Below are 20917 nucleotides of genomic sequence, written 5' to 3' on the forward strand. Positions count from 1 at the left end.
AGGCAAATCCAATCCAATCCAATCAGTAGATGAATGAGGGAACAGTGTAAAGTCATTTGAACACCCAGGTAGAAAAGCCTTATCTCAGTGAGAGCCCATTTATCATCAACATGTGACATTGTATTGTGCTGGTCATTAACCTGCAAATTGCGATGAGTATTAATACTGTTGTTTATCTATGCATACTTTTCTTTTTCGTTTTTGCGATAGAGCTCACTTCAAAGATGCATGCTTCACTCTAAATAGAAATAACACCAACATGGATCTAACAGCCTTTGTTAGACTGGCGGTGAACACACACTTCAAGGAAAGATTTATTTACCACACAATGTTTTATATCAGCTTGCACTGCCGCCAAACTTTTAATCTTCTACCTTTCCAAGCAAGGGGAGGCGTTATAGCTAAACCGATGAATAGAGGGATTTTAAAGGCTTTTTGAACTGATGCGAAAGAAGGGGAGACAATGAAGTTCAGACGACCTACTCCATATTAAGAGGTTCTATTGATCATGTGATGTTATCAAACCACCACTAAATTATTTTCAACTTTTCTGTTTTCTCCTAACAATGGGGTCTGGTGACAACAATAAGGGCATCCAATTTTCTTCTCACGCCGCACATCTCTGAGCTACGGTTTTATCAGGGTTGCAAGATATGCAAAATGACATCATCACGTCTGCAAATCTTCAGACTCCAAAAAGGAAGCCATATTCTCACATTTTTAGTATCACTCACTATTCATGAATGCATGAATTTATGTTGGGGCCTAAACAATAACAAGGACGATCTGTGTCCAGAGGTCAGCACTAAATCTTTTTCTGTCAGACTCTAGTACTATGTGGGTCATACCAGTTGGTTAAGTGTAATCATTGCCCTCTTTTATTGCTGCAACCTCTTGAAAACATAAACTCTGTAGCATCAGCAAAGGCTTATCACCTGTTAAGCCCACTGTGATTTGATCATGTAGCAACAAATTGAATCATTCTCCTGGTTCCAAAACCCACAGAGGAATACTAACACGTGTACTACTACAATTGCAGGCTCATTTGGCTAATTTGGGAAGTAGGCATAGGCAGAATGGGAGAGAGCAATGTAAAGAATGCACTTTCTCTCTTTCTCTATCTCTCTCTCTCTCCACTTTAAAAGACGACTGAAGCATTTACCCAGGGGATTTAGTCACCTTGCAAGCATGGCCTGTGCTTCGTTGTCAAGTGTGAGACCAGCTGGCAATGTCGAGAAAAACGGCACAGTAGTAATTGTTAGGGAACGGAAAAAAACACCCCATCTGCATTCTTTTCAAAAAACAACATGACATCTTCTTAAATGTTTTATCTTCTTCAACTCAAATGCTGAGATTTATGCAGCCTTCTACATATCACGAACGAGCCCTCTTTGTCCTTATCCTCAGCTGAAGTGTTGCCAATTGGCAGACCAAGGTTAATCATGTCTATTTTGTTCTTCTGCACACTCACTTTTGTCCAGGAGGTGCCATTTTACAAACTACCTCAGGTTGTTGTTTACTTCAATAGATGCATCAAGCGAGGGGGAATGATGTCACGTCATTGTTTCAAGAGAAAATTGAGCTTTATTTCATATCCTGTGCGATTTTGATACTTTCTCCAATACTTTTCATTGGGGATTATGCCATCTCGAGGCTCATGCCGTGTGTTCTGAAAGAAAACAGGATTTCACACTCACTGTCAGACTGCCTCTTTGCTGATCCCCCATATTTATATTTTCAATTATTTTCCTTTTTTCACCCACTCATCTTTAGAATGCGCTGACGTTGATGCTTACACAATGTGTCCGTTTATAAATCTAAGTAGGGCATAGAAGACTTTGCTTATCTGAGAGAAGACACATAGCTAAGGTCGATAATGGCTTGTAATGAAAAAGGGAAATTGACATTTTAGTGTTTGGTATGATGATGAACATTATAGAGATGATACCAGTTCATTACAACATGATGACAATGTGTATAGCTATTTTTGAGGGCATATTTGTCATGTGACAGAAATACGTATGGGATCACAAATCTATGAAATGGACATAACGGTAAAAGCAGCAATTTGCATGAAGCACTTGGCAATTTCTGCAATTCAACTTTTACCGGTGATTTGGCTGACTTTTATGTAATACCCGGTTTGGTCAAACGATGCAGCATTTGGCAGTCTGCAAGGAGGCAGGTCTGTACTTTTTTTCTAAATGACACTTGCAGACTCTTGCATTAATTGCACTCTTGCCATATTTCTTTTTTGTTGTTATTTTGTTACCACACACTTTGACAGCCCACAAATTGTGCTGTGTTAAAAAAGTTCAATAACACATCAAGTGAATCCACCTGACGAGAACTCGAGTCCAATATTCAGCTTTTGTCATAATAAAATCTCAAACGACTGATTGGCTTTCAAAAGTGTCTTTTGTTTAAAAAAAACTGCAAGTTTAAAATCTATTTTGTAAGAGTAAAATTAATCAAGTTTCCCATCACCAGCCTTGTGCAATTAATGCCAAATATATCATCTCTTGTGGAAGCTTCGCTGGACACAGGCTTAAATTACACTATACCTTTAACGGGGCTAAATGAAACACATTTAACTCATTTTCAGAAGGACCTCATTTCATGCTCGCTCAACTCTCTGTTCATCATCTGCCATTAGCGTGAGCTCAACCACTTCTCACTCAGAAGCTCTCATCGGGCGGACTGCCAGCATGTCACAAGTACACTTCTCGAGGACACGCTGATAATTAAAGAGGGATTTAATAAGTGTTTTGGCTCCACTGCAGCTGACACAGTGAGCTGTCAGCAGATTGAGCCCTATCACCACTATGTCATGCTTTTGACAGCTCATGATTATGATGGGATATGTGAAGGCAGATGCTTTAACACAGCTGTCCCGAAACTACGGCCTGACCCTGAACAATGCCAGATATTATTTAGATTTATTTTTTTTATGTGTGGGTTTTTTTTGTTTTTTATGTTTTTTTATGTGTGTTGGCAATTGATCATAAAGTTGTGGTCTTTCGTCTGTCAAGACAAACAGAAATGCAGAGTTTTACCTAAGATGATCGTCGAACATATTTTGACTGCAATATATTTGACTGCTACAATATTTTTATTGACCATTAGTCACAATTTCATAAACACATATACGTCATATAAGTCTGTGCCGTTTTCTGGCTACCCAAGGAAAAAATCCTAAACCCATCCCACGCTAAGTGAACGTAATCAATATGTTATGTTCATCTAAGAAAGATTTGTTTTAAGAATTTTTGAGATGAGCCAAAAAATTGACAGCACATCTTGATCAAGATCAGGTTTCTTGATTGAGGATTAGACCGCAGCATGTTTAAACTGTTGTGAAACTTTACCAGAAGAGAGACAGCTGTTGTTAATGGCCAAGACCGATGAAACAATACTCGGGACAACTTCCTTAAAGAAATGCTGGCGGAAGGAGTCACAGGATGAGCCACATGGCTTATTCTGGCGAACCACATCCTCTGAAAGCATCAAGGACACAGCTTTGAAAGAATTTAACACAACTGAACACAGAAGATGGACGGAGGTGTCAAATGTGGTATTTGAAACAGTAATCCTAGCTGTTGAAATCTTCTCAATGAAAAACTGAAGGAATGTGTTGCACATCTCGGGGGAAAATTCTGCGCAAGTAGGCTGAGGGGGTTTGAGTAACGAATCGATAGTTTTAAATAGTACACATGGGTTGTAACAGTTAGCCTGAACAAGGTCCAATAAATATCCGCTTTCCAGATATGATGAGATACCTGCAATTTGTCATTTTTCCGTTGCACAATATCCCTTCTTGCGACACACATTCAATCAGACTTTCATAGCAAATGAGTCAATTGGCAGTGTTTCTTTTTTCTTATAATAATAATAATACATGGAGTTTGCATGTTCTCCCCGGACCGCGCGTGGGTTTTCTCCGGGTCCTCCGGCTTCCTCCCACACTCCAAAAACATGCATGGCAGGCAGATTGACCACTCCAAATTGTCCCTAGGTGTGTGAGTATGAGAGTGACTGTTGTATGTCCTTGTGTGCCCTGCGATTGGCTGGCAACCAATTCAGGGTGTCCCCCGCCTCGTGCCCGAAGACAGCTGAGATAGGCTCCAGCAACCCCCGCGACCCTAATGAGGAATAAGCGGTACGGAAAATGAGATAAGATAATAATACATTTAATTTCTAAGCGCCTTTCAAAACTCTTAAGGACACTTTACAGTCACATGATTTTTTTTTGTGCGGGTGAGCAGTGGCAGCAATTCACGCCAGTGTTCACTCCACTGCGAGTAACACTTGTCAACACATGGGTTTCAAAGCGATTCCAGAGACATGAAAGATGCCATATTGCCGTCATTGCAATGTCGTAAATATAGGCAATGCCGTTCGTTGGTAAAATTCCATACATGATGCCAGGCCATGCCATTTTTAGCCCGCGTTCATTTCTTGACCATTTTGCTGATTTGCAGTCAAAATATGTTCGACGGTCAGCTTAGGTAAAACTATGCATGTCTGTCTGTATTGAGCCGCAGTGTAGGAGGCACCGTCGCCACACAAGGCTTTTCAAGCCAAGTAGACCCTGCACCCCCAAACCGAAAAGCTGGCCAACAAAGCCCACTTTTCCCTGAGCAAGACCTTTCTAAAAGGCACATATACACCATTATCAGAATCAGAATCATCTTTATTCTCCAAATATGGAGAACACACAAGGAATTTGTCTCTGGTAGAACACGCACAAGTTTAATCATAATAAAATTGCAAAGAGGCACTATACATTATTCAAATTTTGTTTTTGCGCTTGCAGGCCCCATTGAGAGGTGTCAATGGTTAGCTTCGATATAACTACTGATAAAAGGACAGAGGGATGTTTACCTTTTACAGTGATATGTCAGTTCCCGGGCGGACATCATCATAAATAGATTTCAAACACAAAGTGTGATCTAGATAATGAATTAGCACATCTGCAAAGTGACCCAATGAGAGTTGTAATGGTTAACTTGTAGCTGCTTCAATCTGACAACAGAATGTGCCAGCTCACAGTGATTTGAATATCGGACAGTTCCTGGCCAAGAAAACATTGCAGTGGTACTGCAATTCTTCCAAGCTGGCTCTGTTTGATGTTTTTTTTTGCCTTTGTGTTGAAGACACGGACAATAGGATCCTGCATGAATTCTTAGACGAGACAACTGAGGATGTGTGTTTGCCTCCAGTGGGATTACTTCAATAGAAAAAGTGTAGTATTGATTTGAATTACATATGTAGTGACATCAGTCCTGGAGCTTTCTGACACCCCTCGTATAGCATTATTCAGTTATGATCACTAAACATAAAGATCCAATATTTAATTTCAATGTCAAGTATAAGGACTCAAATGTTTATTTTTTATATTCCTTGCATATATTGTTACTACTGCGATTGGCTGACAACCAGTTCAGGGTGTCCCCCACCTACATATCTGATCAGGTACACTATTGCGCCATAAAGGCACGCATGTTTCCTTTTTGTACTACTAACGAAACATAAGTGGTGTCCTGGCTTGACCACCAATTTAAGAAACTAATACAGGGTTGCTATATCATTAGAAAAGGGGGCTCTCCCTGTTACACTCATTGTAATCCCTCAAGTGGAAATTTAGTTGCTGCTCTACATTTTGTGTTGCACAGTTGAACAGCACAAAGAGAAGGAGATCAAGCATGTGGTCATGGAAGGAGTGATTCAAAGTGACAGTGGTGCATTAACAGTCACTTGAGCTGTGGATGAGAAGAGTTCAAGGGCAAATTGACACTAGCCAGGAAGTGCTCTAGCAGCTTTGGCATAGCAAATTGTCATTTATACATTTTTGTTCCATGACCTTACATCTTGAAGCGCAAATCCTTAAAAACTGCCGACTACCGTACCGTTTTCTAATGTGTTTACTGTCAAGAGGGTCCTCACCTTTGGACGGCGCCTAGCTCAGAATGCACCCGACCCTTCTGGGCACTCCCTCAGGTGGCGAGCCCATGGGTCAGATAGCTCAATGGGTGTATGCCCGGCTTCCAGACGCCCCACCTCCAGGCCTGTGTGCAGGGGTGGCCCCGGTAGCCTGCATCCGGCCGGGGAAGGGAAAACTGGATCAATTTTGCCATGGATGACAATGGTAACAGAAGTACACAAATCTCAATAACTCCCAGAATTACATCAGTAGCTCTCGCTCAGAACTTGATAGTGCATATGTCCATGTGTTCGAGACCCCGTGTCGCACATTATCATTCTAACTTTATGGTGCTGGTGTTTTTGTGTGTCTGTGTGGTAAGTGGCAGTAAAGTTGGGGGGAAAGCCCTCGGTGGCTGTTCAATAAATCCTAGAGTTTTGTTTGCTTTGTTACCTCCAGCACAGAACCAACCACCGTATGTGGCCTCATCCGGCTTTGTCATCAAGAAGACTCTTACCAATTACACAGTGAATGAGAGCATTGCTTGATACAAATGAGGAAAAATAGTATTTGTTGTGACTCTACCCTCATTCTGTATTGACATTTTAGTTGACGGGAATCGGTCTTTTGGAACTCACCAAACAAATAGGGCTCGAATAAAAGTAAACGCCAGCCTGGCATTTTACTGTTAGCATGCAATAACCTTTGGTGATCCAGTTAGTGTTATACTGTAATTATCAGTTATGTCTGCCACTAAAGTGAAAGGATTCAGTTATTATGCAGCTTTTTCACAACATTTAACCCCCTTGAGTTTACTGTGAGTGCTTTACAAGCGCTCCCTATGCTATGCTGCAAAAAGCACTATATTTAGTGTCATCTGCTTCATGTTTGATTTTACCTCTGGGTGAGTTGGAGGTGAGGGTGTTGAACCATTATTCACAAATGGAGTCAATAATAACGGGATGATGAACATCCTGAAGTGTTTCTACTGAGGTCTGATAATGTCTGGGGGGCCACATTACAGTGCCCAGCATGAGGGAAGCAAAGCCCGATGTTTATGAGCAAAAACGCGGCTTCCAAAACCGCCCATATCCTTCAATGATCTCACACTCTTGGAATGAAATCCTCAATGCCTTTAGGTAGTTTGATAGACAACACTGAAAGAAAACGTAGTAATGAGCTGTAATGAATGCTAATCTTTTGGCACGCAGCAAAGCTCCCCTTGCTGCACTAAATGCTGCATTAATCGTTTAATTACTGAGCCCAGGATAAGATTCATGTTTAAGATATTAAATGGGATGATCGGTGAGATTTTCTAGTTTCCATATTGTGTGTGTTTATGAGCAATTTCACCTGTGCCTTGTTCACTTGAATAGAAGTGAGAGAGAGATTATTGAAATTGTGTTCAATGTAATTCATATAGTGGCTACAGACATAAAAAGTGAATATAAGCTTTGGAATTTTGAAAGTTTGGAAAATGGTTGTCATTGTTTTCTATTATTGATTTAAAATGGAAATTCTCCTAACTGAATATATGGTGGCAGGCTGTTCGCGCGAATAGGATTTCCACCTCACAGATGTGACATGCAGAGATAGATTTCACAGTAAAGGGGAGCGCAAACATTGACTGGGGGATAGGTTTGGTGCCTTCCGGGAGGGTGCCTCAGAGGTAGGTGTGAAGCAGAATAGCATATGTCTAAAAACTTGCAAAGAGCCACCGAGCGTAATCCTTTGGTTGCACAGTGCCCCCAAGATGAGTTACTGCACCCCAGCCCGGCAATAATAATAATAATGATAATAATAATACAGGTAATTTTAATCATCCTTGATATGCTTCGTTTGTAATTAAAAGTCATAAAGTGGACAGAATCTGTATTATGATATGTCTATGACATGAAGAGACTCTTAACAGCAGCCTCAACTTCAAACTTCTCATGTATAGTTTGACCCTGAGCAAAGGTTGATAGCAGATACAATAGAAAGCAAACTTGAACGCAAAGTTCATACGATGGCCCCATTAATGAAGAAGCGTTTCAAACAGCAGCTTTTGCCCACAAAAGAGAGCATTCTTCACACCCATACCACAGAATAAGTGTCCATGTAAAGAGCAGAGCTAATCTGTTTGAACGCTCAGTCACACTCAGGACACCAAAGGAAATCGCTTCTTACCCATGAATGTCATATGGCACTAGAAGATGCCATCGTCCAACCAGACAGTCCAGAGAACTTGTGACGTCTCCATTCCTCGTTTTTATTTTGTGAAAGAGAAGTGTTCCCTAAAATAAGCTTACCTGTGTTTATTCGCTCGTGTTGAACCAGTCAAAGCAGCGTTTTTTTTAAGTTCAAGAGTTAAGTAATTTTGGAAAACTACCAAATCAAATAATTGTATGTCACAAGCAAAGTAATTAAATAAAATACCTTAAATAAAGCATGAAAAAAAAATCTATTTCATAAATTTTCCAAACCATGTGATCAATCAATCACCCTCAAGGCATGTCTATTTTTTTCATTACATTCATGTTTCTATGTGTGCATAACTGAGGTATTAGGGAATTAATTTCTTAAGTGTGTGATTTTTAACTGAAAATACACACAATTCGCCCTGCCATCAAAATTTGGTGTGGCGTGGTGAGAAGTATTCATATAACACCAATGATCTGCAGCTTGTGTTCTGCTGTGAAACATGATTTTATAGAGTACTGCATCTTTACTACAATGCATTGTGTATTAAAACAGTAAGAGGAATTAAGTAGTTTATTATATTCATCATTCTCCATATCTTATTTTTGTAATCCTCTATTATTTTTTTGGGCTTCTACACAGGAGTTCCTGAATTTTTACTTCGAGATGACACATATTTTACCACTAGTAAACATTGACTAAACGGTGCAGATGTCCAGTCCAAGATGTGGTTTGTTTGCATACATCAACAAAACTACACTTTGAACTGCTAATCCCTCATTTATGTTTTTTGTACCTCAGTTCGGCAGAACCACAGTGCTTTCCTTTCCACATTCAGTATGTTTGGATTTCTCCCATGCAACAAAACACCCAATGTGAATGGCCAGGAGAACTGAATGATATCAGGGGGCTGTCATGTTTTCAAAATATGCCTCACTGCGCTTGAACGTTTCAAAACACAGAGGAGGAGCACAGTCTTTGGAAAATTTGCTGAGTCTATTGAGGAATTGTGTTTCCACTGTCAGATTTCTTTTCAGTGAGTCATCTTGGTAGCATTTACAGAATATGTTAACGTGCCTCTGCTAATTCATGACACCTTGAGATGTGATCTTAAACCAGCCCTTTTTCTCAATCATTTACACGTAATTCTTGTCATCTTAGACTAAAATTAGCAAATCTCGACACTGAGATCGCACATCTTCCTTTTCTAGAATATCCCCTTCTGTCTGCGATTTGTGAACAGTGAATATTTAGGGAATATCATCAGGATAATGTGCTGCACAAATTAGAAAGGGAAATGAAATGGACATGCGCATGCATTGAATGGCAGCATCTGCAAGTTGTACCTTCAGATCATACATTTTACAGGTCCTGAGGAATGCCTTCATTTTTGTTCTGTGTGGTAGCAAGGTCTAAATGAAATGCCTCTCAGAGACGCATGACATTCCCTTGTCGTATAGTAATGAATCCTATAAGATTATTTTGCCTTGTTCCATGAGATATAAAATATTGGCTTTCGCTCATCACAGGTTGTCTAAATGTTGTCCGGGGTCCTTGTGAATCTTGTCATTTCTATTACTTTTATTGTTGACAAATGAAAAAGTCCTTAATAGTGATTTTGCCTTTGTCTCTCTTGGTAGCCAATCCTACGGGTGCCGGACCAAAGGATTTCCCGGACTCCTCCGAGGTCTTCCGCGAGTCCAGCAGCACTACAGGCATGGTGGTGGGCATCGTAGCTGCCGCGGCTCTGTGCATTCTCATCCTGCTCTACGCCATGTACAAGTACCGCAATCGAGACGAGGGTTCCTACCACGTGGACGAAAGTCGCAACTACATCAGCAACTCGGCTCAGTCAAACGGCTCGATTGTCAAAGAGAAAGCAGTCAACCCCACAAAGACTTGCAGCAAGAACAAGAAGAACAAGGATAAGGAGTACTACGTGTGATTGTCAAAGTGCTGGTCTTTGTCTGACCAACTGGAACGCTCTTGGAAAATTCAAATCAAAACTTTATTGTGTACAGTATGATAACAAAATTGAACCTTACTTTGTCATTTTTCTCCCAAGAAGACAATTCTCGGCACATCAAAATGAAGACATCTGAGGGAAGAAACATTCTCAAGACTGTCAGTAAAAGAATGTGGATGGACAAATGGCTCCGGCATCCAAGTGATAGTGATATAAAAACAACCAAATAACATAATCCATCTGTGACTTGGTTCCAACTGCGGGATGAACCCACTCCTTTGTTGGTAGCCTCCACGGGAGCACAGATGCACTTTGCAAAGATGGGTTATGAACTTTATGGTATGATTTTAACTTGCCTGTGTTTGTGGTGTTTTGTTTCAAGAGAACATGGCGCCATATGTAAGTGTTCACAACATTTGATTTGAAGAAGACAGAGGCAGGACTCTTACAGCAAATCCACAGAGGGGGAAAAAACAACAGGACAAAAGTCCACAGACTTTCCAATGTGTCTCAGTTGAACATAACCGACCAAGCGCTGAATTGACTGAAGTGCAGTGTCATTTACAATAATTTTGAGTCCAAAAGAACAAAATGTCCATTGTGCCAGTACGAAATCTGGAGGCCTTTGTTTTGGCATCATGTTAAATCTAAGGCAAGAAGTTGCCTCAGAAGTCTCAGACGTGACCATGTGGGAGCCATGCACGCTGAATGATCCTATTCCATTACATATGTTTATGTTCAGTACAACCACATCTAAATGTGCTTTCTGAACTGTGATAATGTGGTGTTTTATAGTCTGTTGATAGATGATGCGAACTATAACTGCTACAAAAATAATTTTTTGTAATAAAAATCAAAAGACAAAAAAGGAATGAAAATATAATTGTTAAATGTTACTAGACATAGAACATTTTATGAAAAAATATGCATCATTTGTTTCCAGCCCCCTTCGTGTTTTTACATGTTCCTTTATAATTTTTTTTATACAATTGCTAACCAGGCCGAGTGTATTGCACCCGATACTGCTGAAAATAGGTTTAAAGCAGGAGAGGAATGAGCAAGATAACGTGCATGGCTTGAAGAATAATGCCTTCCTTCAGCAAAATAACCCGACTGACTCAAGTGTGCTGGAAAAAAGAAGATTCTAGTGCGAAGATGATCACACAGATGAAGAACGATAAATTTGTTTTGTGTTTCCAAGGGGCATTATGACATCTGCCAGGCTGTGCTCGATACTCTTGCAAAGACCGAAAGATTTCATGAGTCCATTTTAACAGGTTTGTTCTGTCATTCTGTCCGTCAGTTGCTTACCAGAGACGTGTACTTGGAATGCGTGTGAGGAACATGACCATGAACTATAAATGGTGATTATAATTTACCGTGGTCTGCTCTTTCATTTTTTCCTTGAATATTTACTTAACACTTTTAACTTACTTACAAAAAGATGTTGGTTGAATATTATCTTATATTACCCCCCCCCCCTCACACTTTTCCTCTCCCTTGCCCATATGTTCATGGTTTTAGAGAACATGTTGACAACCACCCACATATTGTACTGAAAAACTTTTTGATATGCTATCAAATTAGCAACACAAGTTTGTTCAGCCCTTTGCAGATGGCTCCAGTTATTTTTATTATGTTCTAATCTGAACATTTGGCACAATGTTGCATAGGGGAAAGTGTCAGAAATTCTAACAAGAGTGAAGTGGAATTAAAATTGATTTCATTATTCATCTCAACAGCATATGGAAATAGAAACCACGAATAAAACCCCTTTCACGTTTGCAGGCTACCGACACATACAATTAGCGCAAGTCATGTTTCAATCATGCAGTCCATCATTTGATTCCACATTAATTCAAGCATCAACCTTTGCAGTATAGCATCATTTTTGGGTCATAAATCAGGGCAGCAGTCCCGGGAGATGATAAATGTAGTCCAGAACTATCTGCACTTGTTCTGCAGATACGCTTGGTACAAACAAAGATAATTGGGCAGGTTTTTTTTGCAACAATTTCCACATTAGACAGTAAAGGTCCAATTATTGGATGGCTCTAAAGATTTCCATTCTTGTTTTCATGAGCACACTCTTGTATTTGGACTATTAGCTCTATTTCGGGCCACCATACTCCAACATTTGAAACACAAATGTGATGTCCTCTGGAGTGTATGGCAACTGACAGTCTCCTGGGGATTATTTATCAATAACTAAATGCTGCTTGCAGTGGCTTTAATGTTTGTGTCCGCACCATAAAAATGTGGATTGTTTTTGAACATGCCCAAGTGCATTGGCAATGACTTTCTACTTCTTCATCATTGTAGTCGTGCATTCGTGTAATCAGTGTTTCATAAAATAATCAAAATCCATTCTTTGTGCCTTGAGGCTTGTTACAGTTTTGCTCTATGGTAATTCTACAAGACAAGACTGTTTTGATGCAAGTTTATTTTCGTGTGTTACATTCGAGATCGACAAATGATATCATTTTGCATGTTGTTTTACTTGATTTGCTCTCAGCAGGTTGATTGTTCACTTTTCCAGTAGCCAACATCTCCCTCAACAGTATAGTTGCTCCCTCCCAGGATGCACATAACACCAGGAATAATGAAATAACAATAGGAGTCTCTCGGATTTCTTTCAGCGGGCATCCACTCTGCCAATAGGAGAACACTCATATGGTGGAGAGGTATTTTTAGCAAAATGTTTATCCTCTCCTGTCGTCCTCCCTCTTATGCATTGTTGTTCCTGTCTTTTGTCTCTCTCTTTCGCTCTCAGCTGGATATAGCAGACGTCCTTTTCATTGGACACACCAGTGTAATTCGCTCTCTCTATAATCATCCATTTTCCAATTTTCATGCCCTCTCCCCGAACTTCAGACACACATTGTGGAGTCTATTTCACAGCAGTACACTGAAGCATGGTGGTTTCCATTTCATTTGGTCAGTATTTCTTTAGAAATCTCATTATACACTTTTTCGCAGCAGTGTCGCTGAATGAGAGCTTCTCTGGCTGACCATGCTAAAGGAAGCTTAATTACTTATGAATGTAAATTGTATGCAAAGGTTCTGAATCAGCTAAAAACTGGAGTTTACTTCCATTCACTCTTTATTGCTACCATGAAACCTATGACCGTCTTCACCACACTGCGGAAGCCCAGAAATTATATATATATCCATCGATCCACTTTTCGTACTGCTTATTCCTCATTAGGGTCGCGGGGGGGTGCTGGAGCCTATCCCAGCCATCTTTGGGTCGCCAAATCGGTTGCCAACCAATCGCAGGCAATTATTATATATATAGTTATATATGCATATATAACTATATATATTGCCAACCAATCGCAGGCAATTATTATATATATAGTTATATATGCATTTATAACTATATATATAATAATTGCCTGTGATTGGTTGGCAACCGCCAGCATTAGCATGCTAATATGCATAACATACAGCACAGATGAAATATAGTACAATATAGTACAGAGAAGAATATAATTTCATGAACGTTGAATTTCCGGTTCTGTTGTCTCACTCTCTGGGTTACTCCTACACTTATTGCACACACTGTTGACTGATGGAGCCTGCGATTATAATAATGGTACCACTTGTAGGAAAATGGCCTAAAATTGAAGTATTGAATACCATACGTGTACTTTATTATATGTAACCTTTTATCAAAGTCAAAAAGTCAAAGTCAGCTTTATTGTCAAATATGCTAATATGCATGACATACAGCACAGATGAAATCTCAGTTTATTCAATAATACCTGTCGTTTTTATAAAGGAAAAGATGATGTGGCAGCTTTTTATGTGCATATGAGTAAACCCTTTAAAGCAACATTTCTTCTTCTCCATTGTTTTATAAACTCTAGCACGATGACGCGAGTGTGCACAATATATGTATGTGTGACTTTGTGACGGTACTCAAGGACGTATGCAATCTGGGAGGCAAGTGACACCTCAAGCTGAGCATGAACATCAACACAACAAACACAAGAAACAAGAGGCAAACTATTTACATGTCCACTAAACACATTTTGTCCACTTCAAGCCTTTAGAGGAATTTTATGAGCAACAGAAAATATAAAGGAGATGATGACAGACATTTGTATCAGACCCTGAGCCAGAATTGAATTGCAAAATAAAGGTTTCTTGTTGGGACCTACTGGCCACCCTTTACATGGGGTGGAATCAATGTGGCAAGGGCACCAAATACATCTAGCATTGGTTGGTGCCATTTATCATCTTTGACAAGTGCACTTCTCACTTCCATTTGGCTTTATTACAGGTACATTTCTCCGCCATATAATGATGTTTTCCTTCGCTCTCGTCCTCTGAGGCCATGAAAACCTGCATTGGAAAAACCAAGGTGATTTATTTATTTATTTATATTTTTTTGCCTTAGCTACTGTATATAAATGTGTTTTTAATCATTTTTACAATTATTGAAAGGGTTTGATAGACGTTCATGATGTATTTATGAATTAAATACAGCGACATCTATCAGATAATTGTCTGATCACAAATATTATCTCTGTGGCAAGCCTAGAATTATCGCGACATTGCCCTTCATCTTGTGCATGAGTGCATGCAACTGGTCATCAGTGTAGTTTTGATGATGATGAATGGGCTTGATTGCTTTGTACCAGAAACTGGAATTCTTGGTCTTAGATAAAATTCATTTTGTGCATCTGGGATTCATTATGATGCGTAAATCAATATTTAATATCCTGGGATCAATGAATGTGCTTTGTTTCAGTGAGCCGTCAAGTGATGAAGCACCACAATGAATGATGAAGGGACTGGTCTGCGCTTGTGTTTGACTGATCGGATAACATTTCTACTAATAATGTTGATATTTGTTGAGAATAATATGTCAAAAAAGTCAAATATCCCCATCCAGTAAAGCACTAACGCTCATCTACCAGTACTGGATTGATTTTTTTTTTCACCCACCTGGGCACCTATAAATAGATTGATGGATGGATAGAGAGATGGATCGCCAGCCAGCCAGATTTTCAGACAAGTGAAATTAGTAACAACTCAATTTTCAATGTGAATATTTTTTTTTCAATAGTCAGGACACAATAGCTCCCAACTGTGACCAAGGTAAACACCGAAATGGAACATCCAATGTGCACAAGCCCACTCCACAACACACAAGAACTACCCCCCATCCATCACGTGACATCGCTGAGCAGATGAATGTGCTCAACAATTTAAAAAATAAATAAACTAACTACTAACTTTGGATCTTGCTGATGTTTTTCAAGTTATAACTGAAGACCATTGTAACAGAGTTCCACCAAGCTCATTCAGGTGCTGTTCAATGTCTTCTTGTTTTTATTTAAGATCGGCAAACAACATCTGGCAAAAGGACTGCAGATGAATATGAACCATTCCTCAAGATCATTTGCATTCTTATTAATGTTGATTAATATACAACATCCCTTTTAATCAATAAATATTTGGAAAGTGAAATGAATAAATTAGTTGAAGGTAACACAGTTACAGGGTCCGTGCTAAGATCAAATGTCCCTGGCCAATATAACAGGCAGGTGAATCATATCACTGCTACATGTAGATTTTATTACAAATAACAATGGCACATTGTGTTTTCTCCCAGCTCCCGTCTTTATAAATTATTCATGAAAGCTTATCTGTCCATGTCTTCAAAATAAGTAGAGCGCAGACGGACTGATATCATTCAACAACGATACTTTAATAATAACAAGGTCTCCCTTTTTATTCGATAGCGGTCATATTTGCCTCTTTGGAACTCACGAGAAATTTCATTAAGGGAACGTGAAATCGAATTTAAGATCAGAAAGGAAATCTTTGCCAAATATTACAACCGCACTGGCAAAGGTATACTACAATTTAAGCTACAGCCACAATCACAAACACATTGTTATTGTCCTTACTAAGACAAGTTTTGTGATGAATCCCATTCGATTGTGCCAAACGTAGTCAGTGGCTGTTCAGAACAAAAACTGCAAAGGTAATCTTTTCATAACATAGCTTGAAATGACCTCATAGCCTCACCTTTGGATGCACTCGCATTCATGAAGTACTTGACATATTTGCGGTAACAATGCTGGAGCAACAATCAAGTGCCTCCAGTGTGGTGTGCTAACTCATTCTCTTGGTTCTTTGGGGACCATGCAGTGCTGTGTGCATGTGTCTGTTTGTAAGTGTTGCGTTATATTTTTAAAGAAATTCAAATGCAGCAAATATAATACATTTTAAAAAAGGATATCGCGTCATGAAGTGTTGTATCAGCAATTTTCAGCAGATGCACAAGAGAAAAACACAAGGGAAGGGGCGGGAGTAGCTCGACACTTTACAATGCCATCAACATAGCAGTTGTCTCCCTTGAAACATAGCAACGTTCTTAAGGGATGCAGGACTCCATTGTGAAGAAAAGGGTATACATATAAACAAATGAGGAAAAACATATACTGGTTTAGCCGTGGTCTGTCTGAATGAGCAGTTCACGTAGAATCATACAGATTTAATTGAAGACGATAGTAATGCAAACAGCCAGTCATGCGATGAACACGCGAGTTGTGATAAGAATGAATTTCACTCACAATTCAGCCATGATGGTTTCCTCAACTGGAAAAGCTATCGACTGGTCAATTGTATTTCTATTTTGTTTTCATCTTTTGTGCTGCAAAAGATGATAATGATATGGACCCCAATTTAGAATCAATTATAATGTGATTAGAAAAAAAAGAACTCAGGTGCAAATGCAGTGAATGGATAGTGTTGGATATTACGACTATTACCTCAATACCTCAATGCACGAGTGTTTGAAAAATATTTGGGCATAAAAGAAGTGACTAATCTGTGAAGTGGTCTAATTTGTTGACACTTCAGATTGCAACTGTCTGTCCTTGGTGGAGGTAGATGCTCTCCTGAGTGTCATCCTACACTTCCCTACCACTGTTTGATCGTTACGTACGTGTGAGAATGTAGGAGAATGTTATCATTTATGACATGAAGATGAAATGTCTTCAGGCATCCAATGAAGAATTAAATTAAAGAGAGTTCATGTTGCCAGTTGAATGTGACACCGTCGCTGCTCTTTAAGTCATCATCTTTCAAAGACAATTCAGCCTTTTCGATCAGATCGGTTATACTGAATTATCAAGTACAATGTTTATTCATTGTAATTAAAACTCATGTTCATTCATCTTGCCAACTGATAGATTGCCAAGGGTATAATTCTGCCCGATTTTTCCTGATTTTTCACCCTACTGCCGGTTAAGACTTGGCATATGAACATTATGCTCTTCACAAATAGTTTCATCTTCTAAATGTGTCTAAAAATGGACTTGGGTGCATTTGTGTTAGTTGTAAAAATGGAAATTCATTGACTTCACATACCGGGAGTCGAACACATTAAGGTAAAGAAATACAACCATGTCTACAGAAACTAATAAATTAATACAATGGACACTAAGCGTCTCTGAATGATACAACATGCCTGCGATGTTAATAAGGACAAATACCCCAAGTAGCACAAATGAACTTTGTATGAACCCCCAACGTAGACATTATGAATTGAATCATGCCTCTTTGAGCTCTTGTGAGCACATGCTAAGTCAATTTCAGGAATTGAATACGTATATATTTTTCATTTAGTGAAGTCAACTGGAGTGCACGGCTGCAATGGTGGCGAGGAGTTGACACTTTAAGTAATATTTTGTGTCTGGGCTCTCATCATATGTTCTCTCTTGCCAACTCAAATCTTGAGTCAGATTTGTTTTCTCTTTTACATGCCTTTTTGGGGGGGGAGTGGGTTTGTTTGTTTGTTTGTTTGTTTGTTTGTTTGTTTGTTTGTTTGCTAGGGTCGAAGGGTCTTAGAGCACAGTTGTAAATAAATAATCTTGCCTGGATAAACAACATAAAAGCTGCAGAGAAGATAAATCCTTGTTCAAAGAAAGTCTGTTGATAATGCTTCAATGAGAAATATTGTTTTTTCTTGGGAAGTGGAGCCTCACAACGTGATAGATGAACAATAAGAGATTGTCAAAAGAAAATATCATCCATATAGCCACGATTGCAAATGACCAAGTCAGGCTTGAAATAAGAGAAATGCTTGAGTCACGAGCTGTCATGTGAGGCCAGAGATAATAATGAGGTTTCAAGCTTTAAAACTGCCTTGCTATGCTTGGTGTGCTTTTCGGTACATGCAAAGAAAAAAATGATTTAATACTGCTTTTTTTAGGCTAAAAGTAATGTAAATGGTGCACGGCAGTGAATTCAACTTCGTGTAAAAGGAGCAGTTGATTGATTTAAAATCTTATTGGAGGGGTAGAAGAACATATGGAGCTCATGGTACAATGGATAACAGTTCGGATTCCAGGCCGGTTTGACTGAATTTATGCAGCCCGGTGGGTCCAGGGCTTAGCGCATTGACCTCACAATGCAGAGGTCATGAGTGCCTTCCTGTGTGTAGTTTGCATGTTCTCCCCGTGCTTTTCTGGGTTTTCTCTGGGTCCGTTAGTTTCCTCCTACATTCAAAAAACAGTCATTTCAGGCTGAGTGAGGACCACTACAAATTGTCCCTTGGTGTGAGTTGTCTGTCGAAAAAATATGTCATCACAGTCACAGCCCAAACCAAGACCAACAGTAAAACAAGTGTTTGAAATGTGAACATGCTGTGGCATTAATTTGGTATAGTATTTTTTGATGATTGCTTTATTGTTCAAATGTATTTTTACTAATTGTTTTATCTTTTTATTGTGTGTAACATCTCATCTCTCATCTCATTATCCGTACCGCTTATTCCTCATTAGGGTCGCGGGGGTTGCTGGAGCCTATCTCAGCTGTCTTCGGGCATGAGGCGGGGGACACCCTGAATTGGTTGCCAGCCAATCGCAGGGCACACAAAGACGTACAACAGTCACTCTCACACTCACACTTAGGGACAATTTGGAGTGTTCAATCTGCCTGCCATGCATGTTTTTGGAGTGTGGGAGGAAGCCGGAGGACCCGGAGAAAACCCACGCGGGTCCGGGGAGAACATGCAAACTCCACACAGGGAGGCCGGACCGGGACGCGAACTGGCGACCTCTGCACTGTGAAGCCGGTGTGCTAACCACTCGACTACCGGGCCGCCCTGTGTGTAACATATGTCAGCCAATTCAAGCTCAGTATTGTGTTATCTGGAAACATTGAATGTCTTTACTTTTACATTCTTATCATATATCAATGTTTTCATCCTTGAAAAGCACTACTATTATGAGCAAATCTTCTCATAAATAACTGGTAAAAGGGTGCTTTCAAGTGAACATTTCAGCTCTGGGGTTAGGGATACAGTGGTTGGTAATTTCTCAGAATGCAGTGCGAGGGTTTTGAGCTGAGGAGGTTTACTCCCACTCAAAATGGTCCACGCAACAGGGGGCACATGTTTACTGACAGCTCCACAGAGGGTTGCGAAAAATCACCCGCTACTACACACTCCTTAGCGCCCATGCTGTTACATTAATGCATGGGGCTGTACGGCATTATTCATAGCTGTTTGACTGCAGGGGGTGGGGCTAGGACAAGGTGGGGATGCAACTGAGATTGAGCCACAACAGATGCAAATAGATCTAGGCTATTTTTTAACATTCCAGTCACTGGAAAGTCAAAAACTCAACTGATAACTCTGAATAGGTCGGGGAGCACAAGGACTAAGTAGTGGATGGAGTTTTGAGTTATGCAAAACATGGATCATTTACATGGCACCAAAAATACTACTGATGACTGCATAATTGCTATGCAAAAGTCTAATGTGCTTTTGTTCTCTTAATCGCCTTCCATTTGTGGGGACATTGGCTGGAACATGAAAGTAGTTATTTGAGGAAGCACTTAAATTGAAACATTTATTTTGAGTCCAGGTCTATAAATCAATACATACTCTATGTACTGCTGAAGGCCTTTGTGGCATTGAAGGACATTAATTTCAAAGGTGAGTAGTTTCAGGTGCTCTAAAATAGCAACCTTTACAACACAATGGTTATATTTTCAAACTTGTGTTGCCTATATAAAGGCAGGCTTTTTTAATTTCAAATCTGTTTCTGACATTTTCAGTGGCTGATTGTTATGGAAAAACAAAATTTTTGTTCAACTAATAAAGTAAGCACTCTTAACTAATTATCGAGGGGTTGTCATGCACCGAAAAGTAAATCATCGACAAGGTGCCGGGGTCCGAATTCTCCCATGGCCACGCGACCTGAAATTAGACAATTCAGAGCACCATATACTGTAGTTATGTCTGGGATATTCAAATTCATAGTAGTTGTGATCGATAGTGATTGTTCAGTACTTTGTGATATGTGGTGGCCCTATTTTCATGTTCGGCGCAAGTCTGGTAATACACTGTAGGTAAGCGCAAAGTGCACTTAGAGTAAAATGAAATGCAAGATCTAAACTTGCGGAAGATGACATGTTAACTACCGTGAATGGAAACCTGGAGAGGGCCTTCTTTTTGTGGAATGTCCAACGAGATACAAAATGGTAAACTAGACTTGCTCTTGTGTGAAAATGAGGATGTGCCTGTTGTTACGCCCAGTGCACGGGAACGTTTACAATAATAAGGCATGTGATATCAAGACTCAGAAGACGTGAACTATGTTTCTCATGTTCACTTTTATTTTGAGACATTCATTTCCTAGTATCTGGAATGGATCTCAAATCTCAAATCTCAGAGTGACATGAAAGCTTAAAGATTCTGTCAGAAGCAACACATACTGAAAGCTGTTGCCAGTATTGTGCGTACCTAAACTGAGTTTAAAGCAGTTCGTGAAAACACAGAAGAGAATTTCACTCATTTGTAGAGGGATTTAGAATGT

The 20917-nt window shown here is 39.6% G+C and overlaps 1 protein-coding gene across 1 annotated transcript in view; it reads left to right on the forward strand.

Moving 5' to 3' along the window:
* The window catches only part of LOC148889445 (neurexin-1a-like), a 191114-nt gene extending 179666 nt beyond the window's left edge, over positions 1–11448 (forward strand). Inside the window, exon 22 of the mRNA XM_089011586.1 lies at positions 9745–11448. Within this exon, the coding sequence (XP_088867712.1) occupies positions 9745–10049 (305 nt within the window). The 3' untranslated portion in view covers positions 10050–11448. The remainder of the gene's footprint in view (positions 1–9744) is intronic.
* Positions 11449–20917: the final 9469 nt, after the last annotated feature.

The sequence above is a fragment of the Hippocampus bargibanti genome, linkage group LG13 (assembly GCF_051943395.1).
Source record: "Hippocampus bargibanti isolate YZ-2025 linkage group LG13, ASM5194339v1, whole genome shotgun sequence".
Lineage (NCBI taxonomy): Eukaryota > Metazoa > Chordata > Actinopteri > Syngnathiformes > Syngnathidae > Hippocampus > Hippocampus bargibanti.